The sequence below is a fragment of the Lepidochelys kempii genome, chromosome 15 (genome assembly GCF_965140265.1).
Source record: "Lepidochelys kempii isolate rLepKem1 chromosome 15, rLepKem1.hap2, whole genome shotgun sequence".
NCBI lineage: Eukaryota > Metazoa > Chordata > Testudines > Cheloniidae > Lepidochelys > Lepidochelys kempii.
Window position 1 is genome coordinate 19687737 of NC_133270.1, and position 23876 is coordinate 19711612.

General features: G+C 39.3%; 1 protein-coding gene across 16 annotated transcripts in view; it reads right to left on the reverse strand.

Annotated features, from left to right (window-relative positions):
• LOC140898632 (E1A-binding protein p400-like) overlaps positions 1-23876 on the reverse strand; it is a 63498-nt gene that overhangs the window by 21590 nt on the left and 18032 nt on the right. For 14 of the 16 annotated variants that reach the window (XM_073312731.1, XM_073312730.1, XM_073312734.1 and 11 more), the window contains 19 exons: positions 23517-23624; positions 22567-22760; positions 21822-21999; positions 20285-20421; positions 19693-19862; positions 18676-18850; positions 17131-17267; positions 15555-15741; positions 14234-14400; positions 12230-12384; positions 11458-11694; positions 10243-10407; positions 8993-9160; positions 6410-6504; positions 5231-5529; positions 2565-2767; positions 2300-2469; positions 1892-2088; positions 540-651 (listed from right to left, as the gene is read on the reverse strand). In XM_073312731.1, the coding sequence (XP_073168832.1) occupies positions 540-651; positions 1892-2088; positions 2300-2469; positions 2565-2767; positions 5231-5529; positions 6410-6504; positions 8993-9160; positions 10243-10407; positions 11458-11694; positions 12230-12384; positions 14234-14400; positions 15555-15741; positions 17131-17267; positions 18676-18850; positions 19693-19862; positions 20285-20421; positions 21822-21999; positions 22567-22760; positions 23517-23624 (3254 nt within the window). Of the gene's footprint in view, positions 1-539; positions 652-1891; positions 2089-2299; positions 2470-2564; positions 2768-5230; positions 5530-6409; positions 6505-8988; positions 9161-10242; positions 10408-11457; positions 11695-12229; positions 12385-14233; positions 14401-15554; positions 15742-17130; positions 17268-18675; positions 18851-19692; positions 19863-20284; positions 20422-21821; positions 22000-22566; positions 22761-23516; positions 23625-23876 lie in introns of all 16 variants that reach the window. The other 2 variants (XM_073312726.1, XM_073312735.1) reach the window with 2 other exon arrangements.

Genomic DNA, 23876 nt, shown 5'->3' on the forward strand with positions numbered 1-23876 from the left:
ACTCACAGTTAACTTGGGGGCAAATGGAGCTTATAAGTAGGATCTTAGTTAAGAGAGAAAAATTAATCTTTAACTTTTCTGACAGTATTTCTGGAAAGATGTTCCTTTTTCTTCAGTACATTTTTGCCAGAGGAGCGTAGAGAAGGATAAGTGTACTTTGTATACCAATTGTACTGTAAGGGAGTTCTGAAGGGCCCACAGTTCACATTTCCCATGCCTGCACTTTATATCCCCATTTTCAAAGCTATATATTGCCACTTCTATCCTTTCGAGCTCCACAGAATTAAATCAATGGGTAAAAGACCAGGCTGAAATCAAACCCAGCTCTTGAGCACAATTGTATATTATCGGGCCACTAGGTGGCCCAAATATATCTTTTAACAACAGTGTATTAACTAGACATATATTAGAATTACTGATTGCTTAACTCAAATACCAATCTAAATACATTTCTACAACCCTCTGGCTTTATGATAAATAAGTCATATCAATTATGAGAAATCTCTTTTGGGGAAAAAAATGAAAAAACATAAAAGTACCTGTGTTAAAAAGGCCATGGAATAGTCATTTCCCTGAGCAGCTACTTCTCGGATCAAATCCTTAGTGCCATTTTTCAGAAGCTTTTCTTCTACAGAATTACCACTTACAAGCCTAGAAAAAATGACAGAGAATTTGTTATACCATTCTCACAATGGTTTCCAGAAATCAAAGAATACCCTGAACAATAAAGCTGAACTTGTCTAGAGGAGGATAAAATGTGTATTCTTAAACAGTGTTAGCTAGCACATTTTAACTAACATATTTTCAAACTCTAGTGTGGACAGGGCAAGTTGTATTTACACATAAGCTGGTTGAGGTGAAGCCTCAACACCCCCTCCCAGCTAACACATGTTAAAAATACACTATAGTTGTAAAATATGCTAGTTAAAACATACTAGGCTAACGCAATTTAAGGACACACCTTTTATCCTAGACAAGCCCTTGACATCGTATTTACTTTGTCTTAGATTTATCACAAAGGGTGGGCTATCATTAATAAAACTGCCATTATTTACAAATAAAAAACAACAGCATTTGTGAAACATATAATTTAATAATAAACATTAGAGAAAGAATCTATACTAGGAGTTTCTACCATTGAGCATTCTTACATTGTGATCGTTATTTATGATTTTTTTCACCTCTCAGTCCGATCTTACCGTAACATTTTCCATGAAGGGAACCCAAACACATCCATTATAAAACTCTCTATTAGTGATCAAATTAACATACCAAAGGGTAGTAATTCATCTAGAAAAATCAAGAGCAATTTAGCAGATTGTTAACGTGAATTTTCCATACTACAGAAGACTTCAGTATAAATGTTTCACAAAATCTATTGTTTTTAAGACAGACTATATTGTTAATTAGAGAGAAAGGTATGTGAAGTAATATCTTTAACTGGACCAACCTCTGTTGGTGGAAGGGACAAACTTTTGAGCGTCACAGAAATGCTGGCACTTCATTTTAAGTGGTCTTCTACAGCATGTGTGAACCTCTTCTGTTTAACAATCTGTCCCTATATGTATTGAGCTCAGACACTCTGGCTACCTTCCCCAGACCTGAAGAAGAGCTCTGGGAAGCTCAAAAACTTCCACCTTCCACCAACAGAAGTTGGTCCAATAAAAGATATTACTTCACAGACCTTGTCTCTCATATATCCTGGGACCAACACAGCTACAAGACACCAAACAAATATTAGTTATTATTGTGTCTGACTTCCTTAATTAGCTAAAAAATTAAGCTTTTTTCCATCTGAATTTTAAATCACATAGAAGCAATGTTTCCTGTTTTAAGTTTTAATTTTAAATTAGAGCATGCTATAGAAAAGGCTACTCTGTCTAACAGTCACCTGTATATGTGGATGTCTTTGCATCTCCCAATTCTGTCGCACCATTCCTGAGCCTTTGCATCCATCACTGGGTTTAAATCATTGTCATAGAATACAACAGTGTCTGCCTCCACAAGATTGACACCTGTGGAACGACTGTGAGAGGAAAGAATGGCACAGAAAATGCGCTTGTCTCTGTTGAAACTTTTCATCAGTTCCTAGATGGGGGGGAAAAATTGTAAGCAGAACCATAAACCAATACTGAAATAAGTTTACACTCACTCTGATGGAATGAAAAGTGAACAAAATCTAGATTTCTCATTCACTTTGAAATGACAAAGCAGGTTTCCTCTTCATGTATCATGGTCAAAATTAAAATTTAGAAGTATATCACAACTATATGTGTGCTAACAGACAAAGTGACCTTACCTGACGTTGTTCATGGTTAGCATATTCATCAATTCTGACAAATGTGAGAAAATGGAAGTTCAAGAACAGCTCCAGTATATCTAACATTAGAATCATCTGTGACAAAATCAGCACACGGCGACCCTCGGCTTTCAGTTTCTGAAGCAAGACAGCAAGAGCTTCCAACTTTCCTATGTTTTAGGGAGAAGAGATTATAAAGACTTTATACACAAGATTCAACTGCTGCCAGAGGAAGCAGATCTGTGTAATACAGGTTCTCCTTTACCTGAATCATACTGCACCAGTCGGAGGTCAGGGAACTGTAGTAAGTGTGGAGTTGTGATCTGGTGCAGCTGATGTAAATATGGAGTTGCCTTCTCCTTAAGATTGTGCTTGAAGATTTTCATCTTATGACTATATGAAGGGGGAGGTTTTGCTATATACAAACATGGGGGAGCAGCAACTGCAGCTGGTAACACACAGCGAGTCCTGTAAAATGCAGCAGAACTATTTCAATAGGCAGGAGGCGAAGAAACTGCATTTTTAAGTGATCAATTCTAGCAATCATCTTTCAGCGTCCCAGGGTAATCCCATTCTTACACCATTATATAGACAGCCTCACAATTCTTTGTAAAAAGAAAAGGAGTACTTGTGGCACCTTAGAGACTAACAAATTTATTTGAGCATAAGCTTTCATTAGCTAGAGCTCACTTCATCAGATGCATTCAGTGGAAAATACAGTGGGGAGATTTATATACATAGAAAACATGAAACAATGGGTGTTACCATACACACTGTAATCACTTAAGTGATCACTTAAGGTGAGCTATTACCAGCAGGAGAGCAGGGGTGGAAAAAACCTTTTGTAGTGATAATCAAGGTGGGCCATTTCCAGCAGTTAACAAGAACGTGTTAGGAACAGTGAGGGGTGGGGTGGGGGAATAAACATGGGGAAATAGTTTTAGTTTGTGTAATGACCCATCCACTCCCAGTCTCTATTCAAGCCTACATTAATTTTATCCAGTTTGCAAATTAATTCCAATTCAGCAGTCTCTTGTTGGAGCCTGTTTTTGAAGTTTTTTTGTTGAAGAATTGCAACTTTTAGGTCTGTAATCGAGTGACCAAAGAGATTGAAGTGTTCTCCAACCGGTTTATCCCCCCCCACCGTTCCTCAGACGTTCTGGTCAACTGCTGGAAATGACCCACCTTGATTATCACTACAAAAGGTTCCCCCACTCCCTCCCCGCCCCGCCAGTAATAGCTCACCTTATGTGATCACTCTCGTTACAGTGTGTATGGTAACACCCATTGTTTCATGTTTTCTATATATATACACATCTCCCCACTGTATTTTCCACCGAATGCATCCGATGAAGTGAGCTGTAGCTCACGAAAGCTTATGCTCAAATAAATTGGTTAGTCTCTAAGGTGCCACAAGTACTCCTTTTCTTTATGCGGATACAGACTAACACGGCTGCTACTCTGAAACAATTCTTTGTGTATCTTACTAAATATTATAGCTGTCTCAGAGTAAAATGTTTTAATTAGTTTTTGTAGACCAATCTGGATAATGGCTACAAAATAATATTCTGCAATAAAACAATAAAGGATTAAAGCCTTGAGCCTGTAGACTGAGAACTTTACTCCCATGAGTATTCAGACTGTTTGCAGGATCAGGGTCTACGAATCTAAATATTAATTTCTACTCAATATGTCATGAGTAGGGCCCTACCAAATTCAGGGTCCATTTTGGTCAATTTCACTGTCATAGGATTTTAAAAATAGTAAATTTCATAATTTCAGCTATTTAAATCTGAAATTTCATGGTGTTGCAATTATAGGGATCCTGACCCAAAAAGGAGTTGAGGGAGTGAGGGGGGTGTCGCAAGGTTATTGTAGGGAGTGCGGGGGTCGCGGTATTGCTACCCTTACTTCTTCGCTGCTGCTGGTGGTGGTGCTGCCTTCAGAGCTGGGCAGCCGGAGAGTGGCGGCTGCTGGCCAGGAGCCCAGCTCTGAAGCCAGGGCTGCCATCAGTAGCAGTGCAGAAGTAAGGACGGCATGGTAGGGTATTGCCACCTTTACTTCTCTGCTGCTGCCTGCAGAGCTGGGCCCTCAGTCAGCAGCCACTGCTCTGAAGGCCGCAGTGCAGAAGGAAGGGTGGCAATACTGCGACCCCCCCTAAAATAACCTTGCGACCCCCCTGCAACTCTCTTTTGGGTCAGGACCCTCAATTTGAGAAACGCTGGTCTCCTCTGTGAAATCTGTATCATATATGGTAAAAGCACACAAAAGGCCAGATTTCACGGTTCGTGACACATTTTTCATGGCCATGAATTTGGTAGGGCCCTATTGATGAGCTAGCGGCAGTTGAATGAATTTCCGTAAAGAAAAAAAACAAACATATTTATTCCATGCAAAGGAGATTGAAACTAGCATTTTTCCTGGCAGTGGCAATGGGTCAATTGCTCTCCAAAGAAGAGAGTGGACAGTCCATGTGTAAATCAATCCTCCATTGTGCCAAAGAATGGCAGCTCAGACATTGGTAAGAAACAGCCCCAACTGTACCAACCCTACTGTAAGCAATTCAAAAGAAGTTTGAAATTCGCTCTCTAACACGTTCCTTTGCACTGTGGGTTTTGAGGAAAACTGCACCCATTTTGCGCTACAGAGCCATCTGAAAGCTCATATGTTGAGAAATTCTTCTCGTATCTTAATTGAAACACAGAAGACACGCAGACATATAGGAATAGAGGAGACAGTGACAATTATAAAGAACAAAAGATTCTACACTCAGCCATTAAGAAAAACATAACGATTACTGTAATGCATGTCTGCTACTGCAATGCTAAATGGCCTAAAATGAACAAGCTATGAACAGGAAAAGGCAGTTTTACAGATGTTTGAAAAGAACTATCTTAGTAGAAATCCATAATCATGAAATCCACAAATTACCTATTAACAACACCCTTTAGGGATTCCTGCCGCTGATTGGATGTCAGGATCAGGGCTTGCAGTGGATCACTTCGGCTTTCAGAGGCACTCAAAGAAAGGCAACAGTTCACAAAGCCAGCCCACCTCCATTTGTTCTCCCCAGTGGCACAGTGTTGCGGGACCTTTCTTTCGCCAATCAAAGAGCAAAGTCCCAGCAAGTCTCTGCCGTACACTGGCGCTCTGGAACAACGGCGCTCATTGCCAGAGAATATTCGGTCAAGGCGCTCCTTCAGAAGCCTGTTCTTTTCTTCAAATGAGTCCTTTGCCAAGAAACAGTGACAAAAAATGTGCTGCTTATAACGAGATTGACAAGAGCATGAGTTACTTTAGAGCGAAGCTGCAAGCATTAAAACAGCAGAGTAGAGATAAAGGACGTTTTATATCATTCAGTTGCCCAAGTGGTACAGCTACTTGGGTCCAACTGCTAAAGGATTAAAATTCCATGTACAATTGGAAGAGCACAATTCAATTCATCTCTAGTTAAAAGGCTCACTTCCAGCATGACTTTGAATTTCCTTGCTTTTGTTAACTTACATCTTCCTTATAGTTTCATAAAAAAATTTTTGTTAATTTATATGGAACACTCCAATAAATGTATAAACTTCCTAAGATACATCTGACTATTCATCCTGTGGAAGGCTTCTTCAAACGTTGCATAAGTTTGCTGTCTCCCCATATTTTTATGGGTATCCTAAAAATTTCTCACCTTTTCAACAACTTTTAAAAATTTCATCTATTTCTAAGCTTCCTCCATGTTAAGAACACACAGGGAATTTGATGGTTCTCATAATTGTTTCCACAACTGGAGGAAATTGTGTCTTTCTGTGCATTATTGCATACTTATGATCTATTTACTATGTAATATCCTGTATGCCAATACGCAAGCAATCCATTCACTGCTGTGGAGCTTTATTTACCAAAATACGTTTTCATTAATAATTCCTAGCCTGTTTTAAATTCAAAAGTCTAAACAAAATCTGAAATACTGAAAGAAATTGTTTTGCCTACCCTATAAATCAAAACTGCTATATATTCCAGCTGTATTTATTTAGTTTGTAAATTTTATTCCCATACTATTTGGAATTGATACAATATTAATTCTGAGAAGTTTTGTTTACACTGCAAAATAATTACAAGTACCTGTGATTGTCCACCATGGGTAGGTGCAGGTTTTAATGTTGGCCCCGTGTCACCTGATGTTAAGTTAGTAACTGCAGTTCTACCTGGAATACAAACTAAAGATAAACCAAGTGTTTATATTTATATCTATGATGTACAGAACCTCTCAGTCTTTACGGCGATATAACATTCTAACAATGTACCAATCTTGTCAGGATTCAAACAGCTGACAGATGTTCATACCAACTGCTTAAAAAACAAACAAAGCCCCAAAGGCAGAACAAAAGGACCATGGAACAGCCATTAAATACTAGCAAGCCAAGTTGAATTAGGACCAGTGACAGAGGTAAAAATTGCATAACCTGGTTATTCTCACTTCTGACAGAAATTAACCTGTTTTTGCTTATACTTCAGTATACATACTGCAAGAGCTTTGTCCATTTAAAGTTCTCTTTGGGGAAAAAAGGCTTTGCTTTTTGTCTATAGCTTTGCTCAATTAACCTGCTTTTCTCCTTTAGTGAGAAGGTCTCATTTGTCTACAGGACAGATCTGAAGGAAAAAGTTGTTAAATTTACAAGATAATACAGAGGAGGAGGAGGAGGAGAAATTGATTTACAATCAGCTGGATTGGGCTTGTACTAAATAACCTTAATTTTTGTCCTCAGCTCTATTACTAGGACTTTGATTTATCTTCTCTTACTAGTGCATGTGATTATAAGTGTGGTATATCAAATTATTCTATCGTGATTAAAAAACCTAGTTTTGAGTCTCACCTTATAGGATTGTCAAGTATTCTCCACCATCTTATTTTTTTAAAGATGGTTTTGGTAAGTCTTTTCTGTATTTTTTCCCCTCTGTATTTATTTGTTCAGGGAAGAGCGACATGAAAGAGACAGTATTACTGTTAGGATTTTATATTCAGGCAATTCTTTTTGTACATTTACCATCTAGTATCTGCAGCGTATTGCTTTTGCAGGATTTAAGCAGCAGAGAGATGTTTAAATGTGAAGGCGAACCTAAGGTCACAACAAGTACCTGTGCCATAATAACTTGGCTCTGTATGAAGCATGTTGGTACAAACATGTAAATATATTGCCAATATTCATGTAATTACTTGTCTGTGTTCCTTCCCTTTCCCTACATATTTTGCACCACAAAAAATTATTGTCCTGTAAAGGAACACTAAATGTGTTCAGAAGTTGTGAGAGTGTTTTCGTCTTTCTGAAATTTGACTAAGCAAGTGTACAATCAACATTTCTGAGCAATGCCATTGCCTGGGTTTTGCTTTGCTTATGCAAAGACCTGGTGCTTTCATGATCTGGTGTGTATGCCATTTGCAACATTATTGTATTAGTCTGACAATTCGATAATTATCCAATTTTTAAAAAAATAAAAAAAGAGTGTCCTGCCAGATAAAATGATGCTGTCATAATCTTAGGGATCTCATAGTAATTTAGATCTTCTTTCCAAAAATATATCAATTCAATATTCATACAATGAAACACAACATTTATATAATTAAAAATGCACCTAATACATCTTTTGTATAACATCTTTGCCTTATCTTGCAGCAGGTGTATGAATGCAGTTGCTTCCAAGTTCTTTCCCAAAACAGCTAAACCAGCTACTAGAATATTACACAATAGTAACAAATAAAACTACATACATCAAGGATAGCATTCACCTAGTGGGAACACAGTATTGTTCTTGATTTCTAGGGAAGATGTATAATTTCTTAGCACACACACTGCTCACCAATACTGAATGCTCTCAGTAGAAAGTTTGTACTAACTCCCTGCTACTCAATATGACACTGCATTTCGGGGCTGAATTGATACACTAATGAACAATTAGACTCAATTAGCACAATCTGTGGCAAATATATTATACAGTTAAGAGGAATAATCAACTGGAAGAAGCAAAGAGAGGACATCTTCTTGTGGAAACATTTTTACATTAAGCAAACGAGCGACTCTGAGCTTCCAGCATACATGCAAGTTTGCAATATACAGACACAAACTAAGCAATTATGGCTTCCCATCATCTGCAATAATGGCATTCATTCAGCATTTAAAGCAAAGTCTTGAAAGTCAAAATAGATACTTCCAAAATATTTTTTACTGTGCTTAAAAGATGAATCACAGAAGTCATTCTTTAGTTTTCCTTTATAATATATAAAAGTAGCCTCAGTAGTTTCAGGGAGACTCTTCTCTCATCTTAAACAAATAGAATGTTTAAGCTTTTTACTTCAGAAATATACGGTCCTGAGAATTACCTGTTTTTCTTGGAGAACTTTAGCAATATTAGTGGTACTGAAACTGCACTGAAACGTGGTATCACGGCTGAAGGATGAAACATTAAGCTATACCACCTTCCAACCTAAGACTGTTTTGGTTTAAAGATTTGTGTTCATTTCCAGTTTAGGTAACTCAATCCCTGCCACTTAAACAGAACAAAATAGCTCCATCAGTTAGCAAGGGCATGTTTCTGAATTAATAATGGCAATTACCTGGTACCAATTAATAAGCAACTTGAAATACATAAAAAGCAATTTTGCTAGGTAGATGTCAAACCGGAGACATAACGTCACGATAGAGCACCTACCTTGCTGTGTTACTGCTGTAGAAGCTGGCACACCTGCTTGGTGCTGGTTTCCCAAAGCATTAAGAGCATTCTGAACAGTTCCAGCTTGAGAGACTGTCTGCATGACAACTGGGCCCTGAGGCCGCAAGTACTGCTGGCCTGGAGCCGAAACAATTTGAAGAACACTTCCTGCAATTGTGAGTTAAATGAAAAAAATTACTCAGCGCAAAAGAGAGAAGAACCAAACGTCTTCTCTGGCAGGGTGTATTGCCGCAACAGGTAAGGCATACCCTGCTGGGAATATCTCATTCAAAGTGAATGAATGTAAAGATACTGTTCATCTAATGCAAGAATTATTAATCTGAAACTAATTGAAGGAAGTTCTTAAAATTACATCATTTCCTTACATGCCAGAAGGAAAAGGCAGCAAGGTATTCGGAATCTATGTAGGTATTTGTTTTTAAAATTACTCCCAATTATGTAATTTCTTTCCCCAAATATACAATATTTTAATTTTAATTTTGCTGTACATCTAATTTACTTACCGGATTCAAAATTTAAGATTTTCTGCTGTCAGGACAACCATTTTCTCAAAGTTACATATAGAAATATCCCCACTTAGGAAAGGAACCTCATAGGCTAAATCATTTTAAAACTAGGAAAAGCCCATCACCTTCCCTCCGCAATTACATCTATTTCATGGGCCTAATTAAAGTCTCTTCTTTTGCAGCTAAGCAAATTTCCCGAGAATATGGGAGTTTACAAACCACAGAACCTCCATAACCAGAGCCAAGAGGGGCTGTTTCAGAGCAAGAATATCGTATGCCATGTACTCTGCCCATGGCAGTGGCTGGGTTAAAATAGACACACATTAGTTTATTATGGAGAGGTGCAGAAACAAGGTTAAAGATTACTTTAATTTTGCTCCACATGACTGTGTATTTAATTTTTAATTAAAGCATTACTTTACTCTATTTGCACGATATACATATAAGAATATATTCACGAATGAAATATTCAAATAAAATTTATAAAAATGCTGTAACCACATTTCCTCCAACAGGTGTATATTTTTTCTAGAGAGATCTACCTTGCTGCCCCTCACAGCACACACACAGAGGAAAGACACAACAAATGGTATTATCAATGGAAAAAAATACCTCCTTTTTTAATATGCTTAAAGTACAGCAATGAGGAAAGCCTTCCCCGTTCCAATGATCTAGGGTATCAGCATTAGAAAACCCACTGATTGAAGCTGGACAGAAGAGTACCTTGCAGCTGCAGAGGCTGCCCTGCCGTCAGCTGGCGGAGTTGGCTGTGTGATAAAGTAAATTTATTCCCTTGAAACTGCAGTGTTACAGGTGTCTCTGGCTGTGCGATTCTGCCTTGTGCTGATGCTATGGAGGCCAGGTGGGCAATTTTTACTACCTCACCACCTGTTAAGGAGGGAAACATACATTAATGAATGCCCTTCTGTCCCAACAATTCTAAATGTTGGTTAGTAAACTGGTGCTGAAGCGCCTTCCATGCATAATTATATAAAGTGCTTCAAAAGTGTCATATAAAAGTTCAGCAGGTATTGCTTTCTGTGATTGTTGGACAGACAGGAAAAAACCAATCATTTAAAATTAAACATCAACATTTGAGAAGTTATCCATTCTCTTTTAGTTGCAAAAAGTGTAAAAGCTACCTGAAAACTCATGTGACACTTTATAACAGAATAAGTATACATATTAAAGTGATCTCCACTGCCTTTTCAAGAGCACTAAGAAAGGCTTAAAGAAGAGACAAAATAATCACTCAAAATAAAATGAGAAAAAACACATTTTAAAAAGCTTGAAGATTAAAATGTGCAGCGTAAGCAAGATTTATATTAAGTGAGCTGCACTTTTAGACAAGTCAGAAAGCTCTAAAATTATAAGTATCGAGATTTTTCTGATTTAAATGCAGAAAGTTTACAAGCAAAAAGCGTCAAGTATAGTTACAAAATGGTGGCATGAAACTTAGCTTTTGTAAAGGCAGTGCATTACCCCAGAGAGAAAAATTAATACATCGGTGCTCAGTATTCTATATACATGCTAATAGGCAGGGCACATACAACCTTAAAGCAAAGCCTCACTGCTTTTCTCTGCCTAACAGTTGTGACTTTTGTCTCTGCGAGAGAGGTCTTTAAGCAGATGGATTAGTGTTTAATATGAAAAGAATAATTAGGATAGAGCTAAAACATTTGGTCTGAAGGAAGTCTTGCCAGCAGAGGAAACATGCAGAAATAGGAGATTAAGTTGACACCACTAATGTATGTCCACAGCAATTCTATTGTTTCTTATCCAATTTTTGATTTTCCTTGGTCATAAGCAGCGTAGTGAGCAAGGCTAATCAGAAGAGTGAAAAAAAACAAAGATTCTGTACACATTTTAGGGTGCCTAGTAACTTAACCTCATTGTAGTAAAAAGGTGGGAGAAACCTTGAAAGGGGAGGCCACTTACTAGGCAACCGTGCCTGGGCCTGAGAGGTCAGTACCAGCCTCTGAGGCAGCACACTTTGTTGGAGGGTGTGCGAGGGGGCCTGTGGCTGGGTCTGGCCTAGCTGTGAGGCCTGGGCAGTGGTCTGACCCCGCTGCTTCACAGGATGGGCTGTGCTAGTTGCTGTGGTGAAGGTCGCTGCTGGCTGGTGTCTTGGAGCACTGGTAGAAGCCTGAGTTGTCTGAAACTGTGCTGCTGCCGCTGCAATCAATAAGGTTTGTTTGGGCAAGTTGTTAGAGGGTTTAGCTCCAGTGCTTTAAACAACCTGCATTAAAAAGAAACCTTCCAACAGGGTGTTACAATGGCTAAAGGAATGGCTTTTCCTTCCAGACTGGGGTTCCTACCCGTACCTATCGCGCCATCCTATTTTTACAACAGTATATCATTGGTAAGCATTTCTTAAAAAGACGAAGTATATACACAAAAGCCCTGTAAAACCCTAAACTCAAGAGAACATTATATACAGTTGGGGGTTTAAATACCAATTGTGTCCCACTATATTTCATGCATTATCAGTTCGGCTACACCGGATTAGCTTTGCACTACAATGGTAGGTCACACTGTAGCAACTAGTGGAGGAAATGTACTGGCTATTAGTTTGTTTTTATTTTATTTTTTTAAAAGCCATTAGCAATCTAGATCATCAAGCTAGAGGAAAGAAGAGTTCTATTAACAAACTAGCATATGTCAGTATATTCAGAGGCTTAACTAACTCAGGTCGCAATACCTTTCTTACCTTGATTTGCAGATACTGTAGCAATGGGTGACCTTCCTCGCCCTTGTCCCTGCTGAGTTACTGTTGCTGTGGTCACTGTCCGCTGTACTTGAGCACTTGGAAAAACTACAGTCCTGCCCTCAGGCTTCTGCCCATACTGAACTGGCTGAAACAACCTGCAAAGTACATGCAAAATAAAAGCTTAAGAGAAAATGATTAACCCACTCAACTTTCCCAGGGGAACAGGGAGACCAAGCCCACCTGTGCCTGCTAAATTTAAGCTTTCCTTTAAAAAAAAACAAATTTCAACTGACGCAATGCTGATTTCTTGAATCTGCAGACCAACAGCTTCATTGCCTCGGCTGCTGCTCACAGCTTTTCCAAGAGCAGCAACAGCATGACACTGAAAAAGAAGCGGATTGGCTTTATGAACTACTCTTCAAAACCCTTGTGGACAGCAGTGAAACCAACTAAAAATCGCTGACACTGTTGCTTGGAAAAGCTATGACTTGTAACACATAGGTGTGGAGTTGTATGAGGAAAGGAGAAGCCATAAGGAGGAGCGGAGCAAAGATATCCGGCCACTCGACCCAGCTAAGGAGAAGGAAGGAAGACAAGAAGGAAAGTTCCTTCTCCTTTGCAGATGTTTGCGTCTACAAGGGAGCATCTGAATAGGACTCAACACTGGTAGAAATTCCAGCATCCCACTTCTGCCTTCACTGATCAGTCTCTTATCTAATCATATTTAATACCAGACTCTGGCTGGCAGATATCTGATAAAGTTTGCAAGTCTTGTTATTACATACTAGAAAATCTACATGTATGCAGAAGTGCTGCAAAATCTGTACACTAAGCCCCAAGGGGATGAATTGCCACATTTCTTTCACCACAACACCAAGTGATAGATTCCAGCATATACTTGTGTAGTACACATGCAGAAGAATTAAAACTACTACGATGGGCTGCAAGAATCGAGGCAGAAAGCAGGAAAAAGAAGGAGGTCCTCAGAATTTTCAAAGGGAAGTGGGGCACCCCCCTATGGCATCTCTAGAAAAAAAATCTCTACAACCTCCAGATTCTTCAGTACATTGGTTCCTTACAAGAGAAATACTGTTAGAAAGCATACCACTGTTTGTTCCTATGCTATTGCAGACACAGATAAATGTCTGAAGAACTACCTGCAAAATATTCACTAATTCTGCAAGATTTGCTTTCAGTATTTTCGGATTCCTAGACCCAAAGACGATTTACTTCTATATTAGTGTGAACCATAACACCACACTAGCCAAAGTAAAAATTCAGCAAGCCTAGAGATTGACTCAAAGTGGATTTCGTGGCTTGTCTACACTGTGCTGCAGTGCGGACTATGGGAGTGTGAACTGCAGAAAGCACTAAAATGTTGTGCTCTAACTGCCTCACGTGGATGCTGCTGGCACACAGTAAAACGTACCTACCTGGCGTTAACATATGTTAACGCAAACTAGGTACCTTTTAGTTGCGCCAGCAGCACCCACACAAGGCAGTTAGGTTGCAACATTTTGATGCCCTCTGCCATTCACATCTCCACAGTCAACACTGCAGCACAGCACAGACGTAGCCTGTGTCTTGTGTTTCACAAAGCAGCTCCATACAACGTGCCTGTCATGAAAGTGCGTCATGTCATAATGATGTTTTGTTGTTGATCTAGAGCCCGAGTCTGCTCAACTAACCCCCATTATCAGTTTATAGCACGCTTTACTAAACCAAAATCTAGTTTTGAGGGCAAACGAGCTGAAAGCGTGCCATACAATACTAACAAAATACAGAGTATGATGTGGTCTGACGAATGTAATGCATTACCAGAAGGGATCTTTAAATCTAACATTCAGTTTCATGGAGAAACATTTTGAAAATACAATGAACCTATAAACTAGATACAGGTAGAACTCAGTGACAGATGACTTCTGACAAGTTTAAGATGAACTGCATTCCTTTTTAAATATTCTAGCTCAAAGCAATAGCATTTTCATATGAAGTTGGGTGTACCTGCTTGGTTTGAGCTTCACGGGGTGGGGTCTGGCTGGATGATGAGGGGAGCTGTAAATCTCTTCAATAAGCTTTCTGGTCACCTTTTGTTTTGGCAGCACTTGTGCTTCATAGTGAGTCATTTTATTTTCTACCCCAATCAGATCAAAAAGACACATGTCTGTATCCTAGGGTTATTGTGAAACAATAAGGTTTACAAGTCAGCACATAAAAATAATAAAGTTCAACATAAATGACACAGAAAAATTAGACTCTCACCTTTTGGCTGTTTAAAGTGAAACTAATATTGCTGGCTTTTCTCATTTACAGCATACATTTCAACGGGGGGTGGGAAAATCAGGATTTTTTTTTAAACTAATAAAAGTTAAACTGAAAATGCCAAATCTCCAGGTATTTTTTTGGCCGTAACTACAGTTGACAGTCCCATCTTTAGTATTAAATTGGCTAGGAGAGGAATTAAACTGAGAAGAGTTAGGGAAATCAGGACTCTGTTTTACCTAAGTTGCAGTTTTCCTGGTATTTCAAATATCATCAACTGAGCAAAATACCAGCAAATATAGTTTGTAAATATAAATACAGGGCATACACAGATTTTTAAGAGTGTGGAAAAAAGGTTCAACTGTCTTTTTAACATGCCCATCATTACGTAGGCATAGTACATACGCACTAAAGACAGCAACAAACCTATCCAAAGGGACCACGCCTTCGACTTTTAGCCTGCTTTCTTAAGGTGAAGAGGTTGTTTTCCCTTGCTCGTCTAGAGCGACACTACTACTTTGGCAATAAGCCATCCCAAGCATCACCATTTGTGCTAACACAAGAACAATAGTGCAAAGAATCAGAAAGTTCTCACCCTGGTATTAAAAAAGAAAGTCACAGTGTCCCCTGCTATCCCATACTATCCCCAGGCAATTATAAATCCTGAAAGCAGGAAAATTAATTGGAACCCTGTAATTAAATATACTGCTACAGCCTATCCAGATTTTCTTCTCATTGAAGAGTGTTTTTTGGGGCATAGGAAAGCTCCTGAAGACAAAAAATACATAACAGTAATGCAAAATTAAGCCAATTTCTCTTCGGACAGCTGGAACACGAATGCAAACTTATTACTCGACCATTTCTTAAAACTCATACTGCAGGGAGAAAGAAAAATGTAGTAACGTGTTCAGTTAGGTGGTGGACTCCCAATAGCAAATTCATCCCACTTATAATCTACAGTTGGGCTTGTAGCACAGTCCCGTGAATGAGAGACTGATGCTGTGTTCACTAAACACCAACATTCTGCAAAGACAATTTTTAAACAGTTCATTTTTCCACTCACCTTCCAAACATCCCGCTCTAGTGCTTTTAGTACCAAAGAAGCAGTTCCGTATTCTAGTGCCTCTGATACATATGAGGAACTGGAAAGCCTGGGATTTATCAGGTCAGGGTGATTACAAATCCTTTGCAGCTGCATGAGAACGTAAAGGACACTGACAAAATGTCCACTTTTAAGAGCTTCCTGGGTTCTATCAAATAAAAAAAAATAATTTAAAATTTCTCAGTTTAAGCATAGTTTTTATAAAGCCTGAAACAGATGGCATTGAACTCATAGGGCTAGAATTTGAAGTCTAATGTGTTAAATAGCAATCTTAATATATACTTAGGTTTTAAATGGAGAGATGTTCCAGGAGTATTTAGTGTAACACAATATCATTTCAAAATATGTAAATGTGCATTTGGAATTATGAAACTGAGGAACCAAGGACACTGCCTAAAGTCAAAAACAGTCTAAACCACGGGCAGCATCCGGCCCGCCAGACATTTTAATCTGGCCCTCGAGCTCCTGCTGGGGAGTGGGGTCTGAGGTTTGCCTGGCTCCGGCGCTCCCGCCGGGGAGCAGGGTTGGGGACCGCTCCGCGTGGCTCCTGGAAGTAGCGGCATGCCTCTCCCCGCCCTGGCTCCTATGCGCAGGGCAGCCAGGGGGCTCCGCTCCATACGCTGCCCCCACCCCAAGCAACTCCCATTGGCCGGGAACCACAGCCAAAGGGAGCTGCAGGGGCAGCATGTGCAGACGGGGCAGCGTGCAGTAGAGACACCTGGCCGCACCTCCACATAGGACACAGAGCGGGGACGTGCCACTGCTTCTGGGAGCCACTTGAGGTAAGCGCCACCCAGAGCCTGCACCCCTGAGCCACCCCCTCGTGCCCCAACCCCCTGACCCAGCCCTAATCCCTCTCCTGCCCTGGCACACCCTCCTGCACCCCAAACTCCTCATTCCCAGCCCCACGCCACAGCCCGCACCCCCAGCCAGAGCCCCCTCCTGCACCCTGAACTCCTCATTTCCGGCCCCACCCTGGAGCCCACGTCCGCAGCCAGAGCCCTCACCTCCTCCTGCACCCCAGCCCCAATTTCGTGAGCATTCATGACCTGCCATACAATTTCTATAACCAGATGTGGCCCTCGGGCCAAAAAGTTTGCCCACCCCTGGTCTAAACAGACAGGTTCTCCACCCCACAACTCTGTCAGTCAGCAGCATCCTTACCCACACCACTATTCCTATCGTTTCACTCCTGGACATCCCATGAGTAGCAACTGACCGTTCTGTTGAACTCTGGTGGCTTTGTGGTTTGAAGAAGCACCCACAGAGGATAAAAATTATTCCAAAACAGCTTTTAATTGACCATGAGAACTTGATTTTAGGCTTCCAGAAGTAACTGGTTGCTTTTTTCAAAGCCCATCATATTATTTGGCTCTAATGTTAGAAGTTTCAGGGTAGTTATGTCATATTCTTTGGTCACGAAAAGGTTAGGAAAAATATTAAATGCAACCACCCAGGACTTAAGTAGTTTTTAAAATCTCCTTATCCAAAGAGTAGAATCATAAGATTTTTTCACTTTGCTATTTGAATTACTTACCCTGGCTGCAATATGACATCTTCATACATAGCCTTTTGCCGGTTAGATAGACGACACTTTAGCACATGTTCATATTTTTTTGTTAGTTGCTTTTCAACATCTCTCTTTGATCTTCGCAAAATAAATGGTTGAATCATCTGAAAAATTTCATAGAATCATAGAATATCAGGGTTGGAAGGGACCTCAGGAGGTCATCTAGTCCAACCCCCTGCTCAAAAGCAGGACCCATACCCAATTAAATCATCCCAGCCAGGGCTTTGTCAAGCCTGACCTTAAAAACTTCTAAGGAAGGAGATTCCGCCACCTCCCTAGGCAACGCATTCCAGTGTTTCACTAGGAGGGTGGTGAAAAAGTTTTTCCTAATATCCAACCTAAACCTCCCCCACTGCAACTTGAGACCATTACTCCTTGTCCTGTCCTCTTCCAACACTGAGAATAGTCTAGAACCATCCTCTCTGGAACTACCTCTCAGGTAGTTGAAAGCAGCTATCAAATCCCCCCTCATTCTTCTCTTCTGCAGACTAAACAATCCCAGTTCCCTCAGCCTCTCCTCATAAGTCATGTGTTCCAGACCCCTAATCATTTTTGTTGCCCTTCGCTGGACTCTCTCCAATTTATCCATATCCTTCTTGTAGTGTGGGGCCCAAAACTGGACACAGTACTCCAGATGAGGCCTCACCAATGTCGAATAGAGGGGGACGATCACGTCCCTCGATCTGCTCGCTAATTCATAATAAATTAAATAATCTTCCCTCACATTAAAGATACTTTGACAACTTGAAGCTAAGATTACCAGATATAATGCACACACAAGCAGCAGTTATGCAGCCACTTGTGTATAACGCGATTACGCTGCTACAAAACTGGCCGCAAAACTGCTGCTTGTTGGTTTTTATAATTTCTGCATAAAGGTGCTCCGAAATCTAAGCTTTCGGTTTTCTTTTGCTTTTTGTTAAAGACAATTTTAGCCCTTATTGGCCGTGGGGAAACCCACACAAATCAAAACCCACCCTACAAGCTGGAAAAAGAATGTAAGTCAACCCTCCCCCGAGTCTGAAATGGCAGCTTTGAGAGAGGTGTGAACTGCTTGTATTCATAGTAAAGAGATGCTAAAGACTGATAATTATTTCAGTGATTATCATTTTAGCAGACACTTCCAGTTTCTCCCCCAACAATTTCTAAAATGCCCTTCTATCAGTATAAAATTCTGTGGCACACATTGAAAATTTGTGCACACCATATAAACAGCCAAACTGAACATGCAAATCTTTCTTAAGGTTTTACTAATGATTGTACTGGATTCCCAGGGGCAGATGGCTTGGGAAGATCCCTGCTGCATAAATTCTGGGCTCCATACTTTAGGCCCAGTGTTCCACATAAGACACAATGCTCTGATCAATGTATAACACAATGCTTATAGAAGGAGTTCCTGTATCAGCTGATCCAAATGTTAAGAAAAGGCAGAGAATTCATCAATCTGAACCCTCCTGAGTCAACTGTGTTTGGATACTGACGTAAAAATGAGAAAAAAATTAAGTGACATACTCTGTGTAATCTTATAACAAGTTTATGGCAATAATCCTGATTCTCCTCATTGGCTGCCTTCACTGGGAAATCTAGATAAGATCTGGAAATTCCTGGAATTAGAAAATGCACCATGGTCCACAACTCCATCAAAGTGTTATGCAAAGGAGTGTCTATCAGGAGCAAACGATGCTGGCTGTGAACAATAAGAAAAAGAAACTCAGTAATGAGGTTTAACAATTAAGTAGTTTTAAATAAAATAATGAGACACTTATCTGAACTCCCTGGGTATCTGACAAAAACTTAAAACACAATTTTTTAAAAAAAGAAAAACAGCAACCCCATAGCATACAACACCACTAAGTATCCACAATAAACCAAATTAACACAAAAATAAAAACTCTACATTTTCCCTAAACATTGCCTCCAACAATATTTGCATCTTCACTAAATAATCAGTTTCCCTGAAAATCTCAGCCATAATGGTTAAGACAGAATGCTAGTTATTAAAATCTGAAATTTAAGACAAAACCAATCAGTGTTACATTAACATTTAGGACAGTTATCTTTATAGTTGTAATATTAAACTACAGAGCTTCCTATATGCTTGAGTGTTTTAATAAAAAGAATTTTTTTAAAAAGTTTTATTAACTTAAGCCTTCTGACACACTCATTGGAGCTTTTATGCAAAACTAGCGAAGCATCCAAAATAAAGCAGTTATCCACCAAACTAGTTTCTTATTTCCATAGCATAAAAAAAATTGTAGGGAATTTTTCTGCTTGAGCAAGTCAAGGTCCAGAACAGAGCAGCTACAGAGCTACGTGAGCTGCTACCATTTGGCGCTAAGCAGGTCTCTGAACCTTGACTGCTCAAGTAAAAGGAACTCTACAGTGTGCAACTATCATACTATCCATGTAAGAACCCGGGCAGATAGAAAAATTAGTTCTACATAATTCTGGAACAGAATTCTTGAATTTTTTAACAGAAAAACTGATCTAAAAGCAACACGAAGGAAAAGTTTTTGATATGCGCCACACCTTCGGAGATGGAAGAGTGCCTCCCAGTGCTTCTCAGTCATGTTTTTAATTTGCTGCATTTCATCTACGACTAGGTACTTCCATCGCATTTTCATGAAGGCATGGTTGCCTTTAAACAGTTGCTTGTACGAAGTGATACATACATTAAAGCTGTTGGGTTCCATCCATTCCTACAAAAACCAAAATAAATTATGATCCATACAGACAATCTCCAACAGTTAATACTAGTAGGACAGAAAAGTAAGGGCAGAATTCCAGTGATTATGATTGCATGCTATCCACTGTACAGCTATTAAAAAAATGCATCCCAAATGATTTATAAGCTAATCCTGGTCTTCAAACTACAGTCGGGGTCCAGAAGTGAGTAAGGGTGCTGTACGTATTGTTCAATACTTAGAACACCCTGTTGCTTCACTTGCATTTTCAAAGAGACTTTTGGGTAAGAAGTGCTTGGTAAATGCAAGAAGCCCACATTACATTATTTCATTGTTCACTTTGTGTTATATCTCAACAAGAACAAGCTGCATAAATCTGTGTACCTAAACAGTGATCTAGTCTCATCACTAAAAATAAACCCTGCAAAACAGAATACCTGTCTCTTTGCTCTAAGTTCTCTTTGGCTGCCAAAGTACAGAAGAATTTTCAATCCAGGGCACCAACGTTTCAATTCAAGCTCCCACTTCAGTATGTTACAACTTCGTACAACAACAAGATGAGGACCCCAATTACCTACAGGAGGAAAAATACAGCAGAGGACAAAACAGACATGGGATAAATATTGAAAACTCATTTTCTCCCTTCTGCTTTTAAAGTTAAGAACTGTACGTACTGAATTCACTGTGTGAGCCAATACTAATGTCAATACAGGACTACTATAAGATCAACTGCTAACTAGTCTGAGAGAATACAAAACTGTAATTCAAGGTTGCAGTTCTGTAACGGCAATTGTCTATCAATGGTTGAGTCTCAGAAGTGAATTGAGTCATTTGTTCATTACACAATATTGATTTTTTAAAAAAATACTGTTAAACTGGAGATTTTTAAAAAATTTGGCCCCCAAAATCCAAGGCAGGGGAATGGCAGATTGAGCAGTGGGCTATCAACTACTAAAACTGTCCACTTAAAACACGAAGGCACCTGAGTGTCATATTCCAATATAAACAGGTTTTTACTAAAATAATTGTCCTTGCCCATATGCTACCAAAGTCTGATTTGAACCCACAGAATCAAAGAGATGATGATGTAAGACTGAATCTCTGTTTCTCTCTCTCTCTCACATTTTGTCCAGAGTACATTAATTTGTCAGCTTCTGCTACTAGCTTCTGATGTTGCTGGCAGCTGGCTCCTATCCCCTCCTCATCCCACTTACCAACAGCAGCAAATCTAATCTAATACCTGAGCCACCTTCAGGGTATCTGAATAGTGCGTTTTGCTGCCACAACGCTTGTGTGCTGCTTATACAGTTCTGCCCCCGATGAACCCAACAGGTTTTCACTGGGACGTGTCAGTACTTCTTAAAACAAAAACCCCCAGATTGTAACTGAAACCCCAGACTGCAGCTACATTAGAAATGACTCATGCAGATCTGAGGAACGTGGTCAGCACATGTCAGATGCAGTCTTTGGGAAGTTAGCATCCTTTTCGGTTTGTAGGTAATATGTATTAAAGTGCAGATAATAGTTTGCAGCTCTGCAGCACCTTTAATCAGGCATCAGAAGAGCTTTATAAATACCTCACCCTTCACCGCTTCTGGAGATAAATACTACCTCTCGCAAACCACAGCAAACAAAGACACAGAGATTTTAGAGGAAGCCAGGAAACAACAATCCCTTATATAACATAATGCAGCTTATTATCAAACACCGATGAGTATTTTGAGTATCTTGACCATTTTTCTTAACCAGAAGGAGATAGTTTAAGAGTGCTTGAGAACAGCACTTCTAGTAGTTACTCAAGAAGTGACTAAAACTGCCAGCTTTTTGCCAATATTCTTAAAAGGAATCACCACAATTGTAGGCAGAGTTTCAAGAAATGTGCAGGACAGCTGTAAACAGGCAAAATAGTGATTTATAATGGTAGTGCTGGTATACCTTAAATTAAAGTTGCATGAAACAGCAGAATTAGCTTACCTTCATTACTAGCCAGGTGTGCAAAAAAGGCAATGACTTGCACAGTTTTGCCAAGCCCAGCCTCATCTGCCAGAATACCATTGAGATTCTTTTTATATAGCTTCGCTAACCAGTCCAGCCCAATCTTCTGATACTCTCTGAGAGTGCCATACAATAAAGATGGAGTATTATATTTTACCTGTGCCAAAAGAATATATGCATTTATGTTGCTGCTTTTGATCAAAGGTTAGAGTATGATTAAGTTCAAGGAAGCAAGTAAACAAACATTGCCTTCTATAACTCCACAATTATGACGATATTTTACTATTAATTGATTATTAAAAAAATAAAATATTTTAAAAATGGTGCAAAATTTCTTGAGGAAATAGCAACACTGCTTGCTTTCTACTTCTAGCATTCCTTTTAGAAGATCCTGACCCACTCATAATTAATCAAGCCTCACAACACTCTCTATGAAGTTGTGCTATACACTTTTACAGATGGAGAAACTGAGTAATGAGGAATTAAGTGAACTGCCTAAGCCCAAGATCCAGTCATTGGAAGAATGGGGAATGGAATCCCAGTACTTTCAATTCCTATTCCCCTCATTAAGTCAGGGTGCAAGGCTGCATCCAATATTATGCTGGCTAAAAGGCAAACAACAAAAGACATTCCTTTATGTAGTATTTCCAGTTTTAAAGCTACACTTTTAAAAAATAATCTTTATGCACAAACACACGATGTAATGGAAAATGAGAAGCTTTACCGCCGTCAAGATACGAGCACTCCCTTTAGGTAACAGTGCTTCCGCAGCTGCAGCAACTTCTGTTATGTCTTTTGTGTGTTTCTTTGCAGCATTTGTTCTCTCTACACCCTTATGCTGATCAATGCTGAGAAGTGAATCGATAAGTACCACTTCCTTCTGAAGGCTTTCTTGGTCTCCTATATGGTCTTCCAATTCTACATAAGATGCAAGTTGATGGTTATTTTACACACAGACATAAAACATCAGACGTAAGTTACCAAATTGTTTTCACTGTTTCTATTATCTTCTGTTTAGCCAAGCTAAAATGAAAATCAAGTTAAGTGCAGCACCACGTTCTGAATGCTCACATTACCTAGTTTGTAGGGGCCATTGGCACAGAAATACATTTTTACACTCCCTCTAAGAAATCCTCTGGCATTTCCCAATTTTCTAAAACTGAACCCAGAATGCATAATTCTGTGACCAATGATAGCTGTGACACATAATATCTAGGACACATCACGATAAGAAAAGTAACCACTCTGCATGCAACCGTATATACTTCATTTATAGGCTTTTCTATGGCTACCCTCACTATAGTTTCTGACCATCTTCAGATGTTACTGGATTTATCCACACAACACTCCTGTTAGGTAGGTTAGGAAGTATTATCCTCACTTTACACATTGGGAACTAATAAACAGAGATTAAATGCTTTGTGCAAGATCATACAGAAAATATTTTGCAGTGCCGGGAATATAACACACAGTTCCCAAGCACCTTTCCAGATCTTTAACCACAAGACAATTCCACCTTTCATACAATCCCATAGACACCAGTACTGTACTTTTTATTAATTTCAGATGTGATTTACTTTATATTTGTTCTCCTATAGCATGAACCATCTTGATAAGATGAGCCCAATGAACAATCAGTTTCTTCTAACAAAAATAAAATAAAAATAAATTTACCTTCTTCACTGGTGTCCTCTTTGCAGTCAGGCTTTGGCTGGGGCCAGTGAAAATTCTCTGAAAATGCACCTTCATACATCTTTACTAAGTCATCCAAAGGCAATTCAGCTGAAGGTTATTGAAGAACAAATACAAGGATATTAATACTAAAAACCAGCAGTTATCAATAACATTACTTTTTAATGACCAAGGATGCTTTGATATACGTTGTAATCCACACAGTACTCAATTCAGAAATTGACTTTAAAGATCATTAACACATGGAAGCAAAGCTACGTTTTTAAAGTCAGTTGGCTCAACCCAGTAGGTTCTTACCACAATGCAAACCCACTATCTAATCTGACAATCAGTTACTGCTTA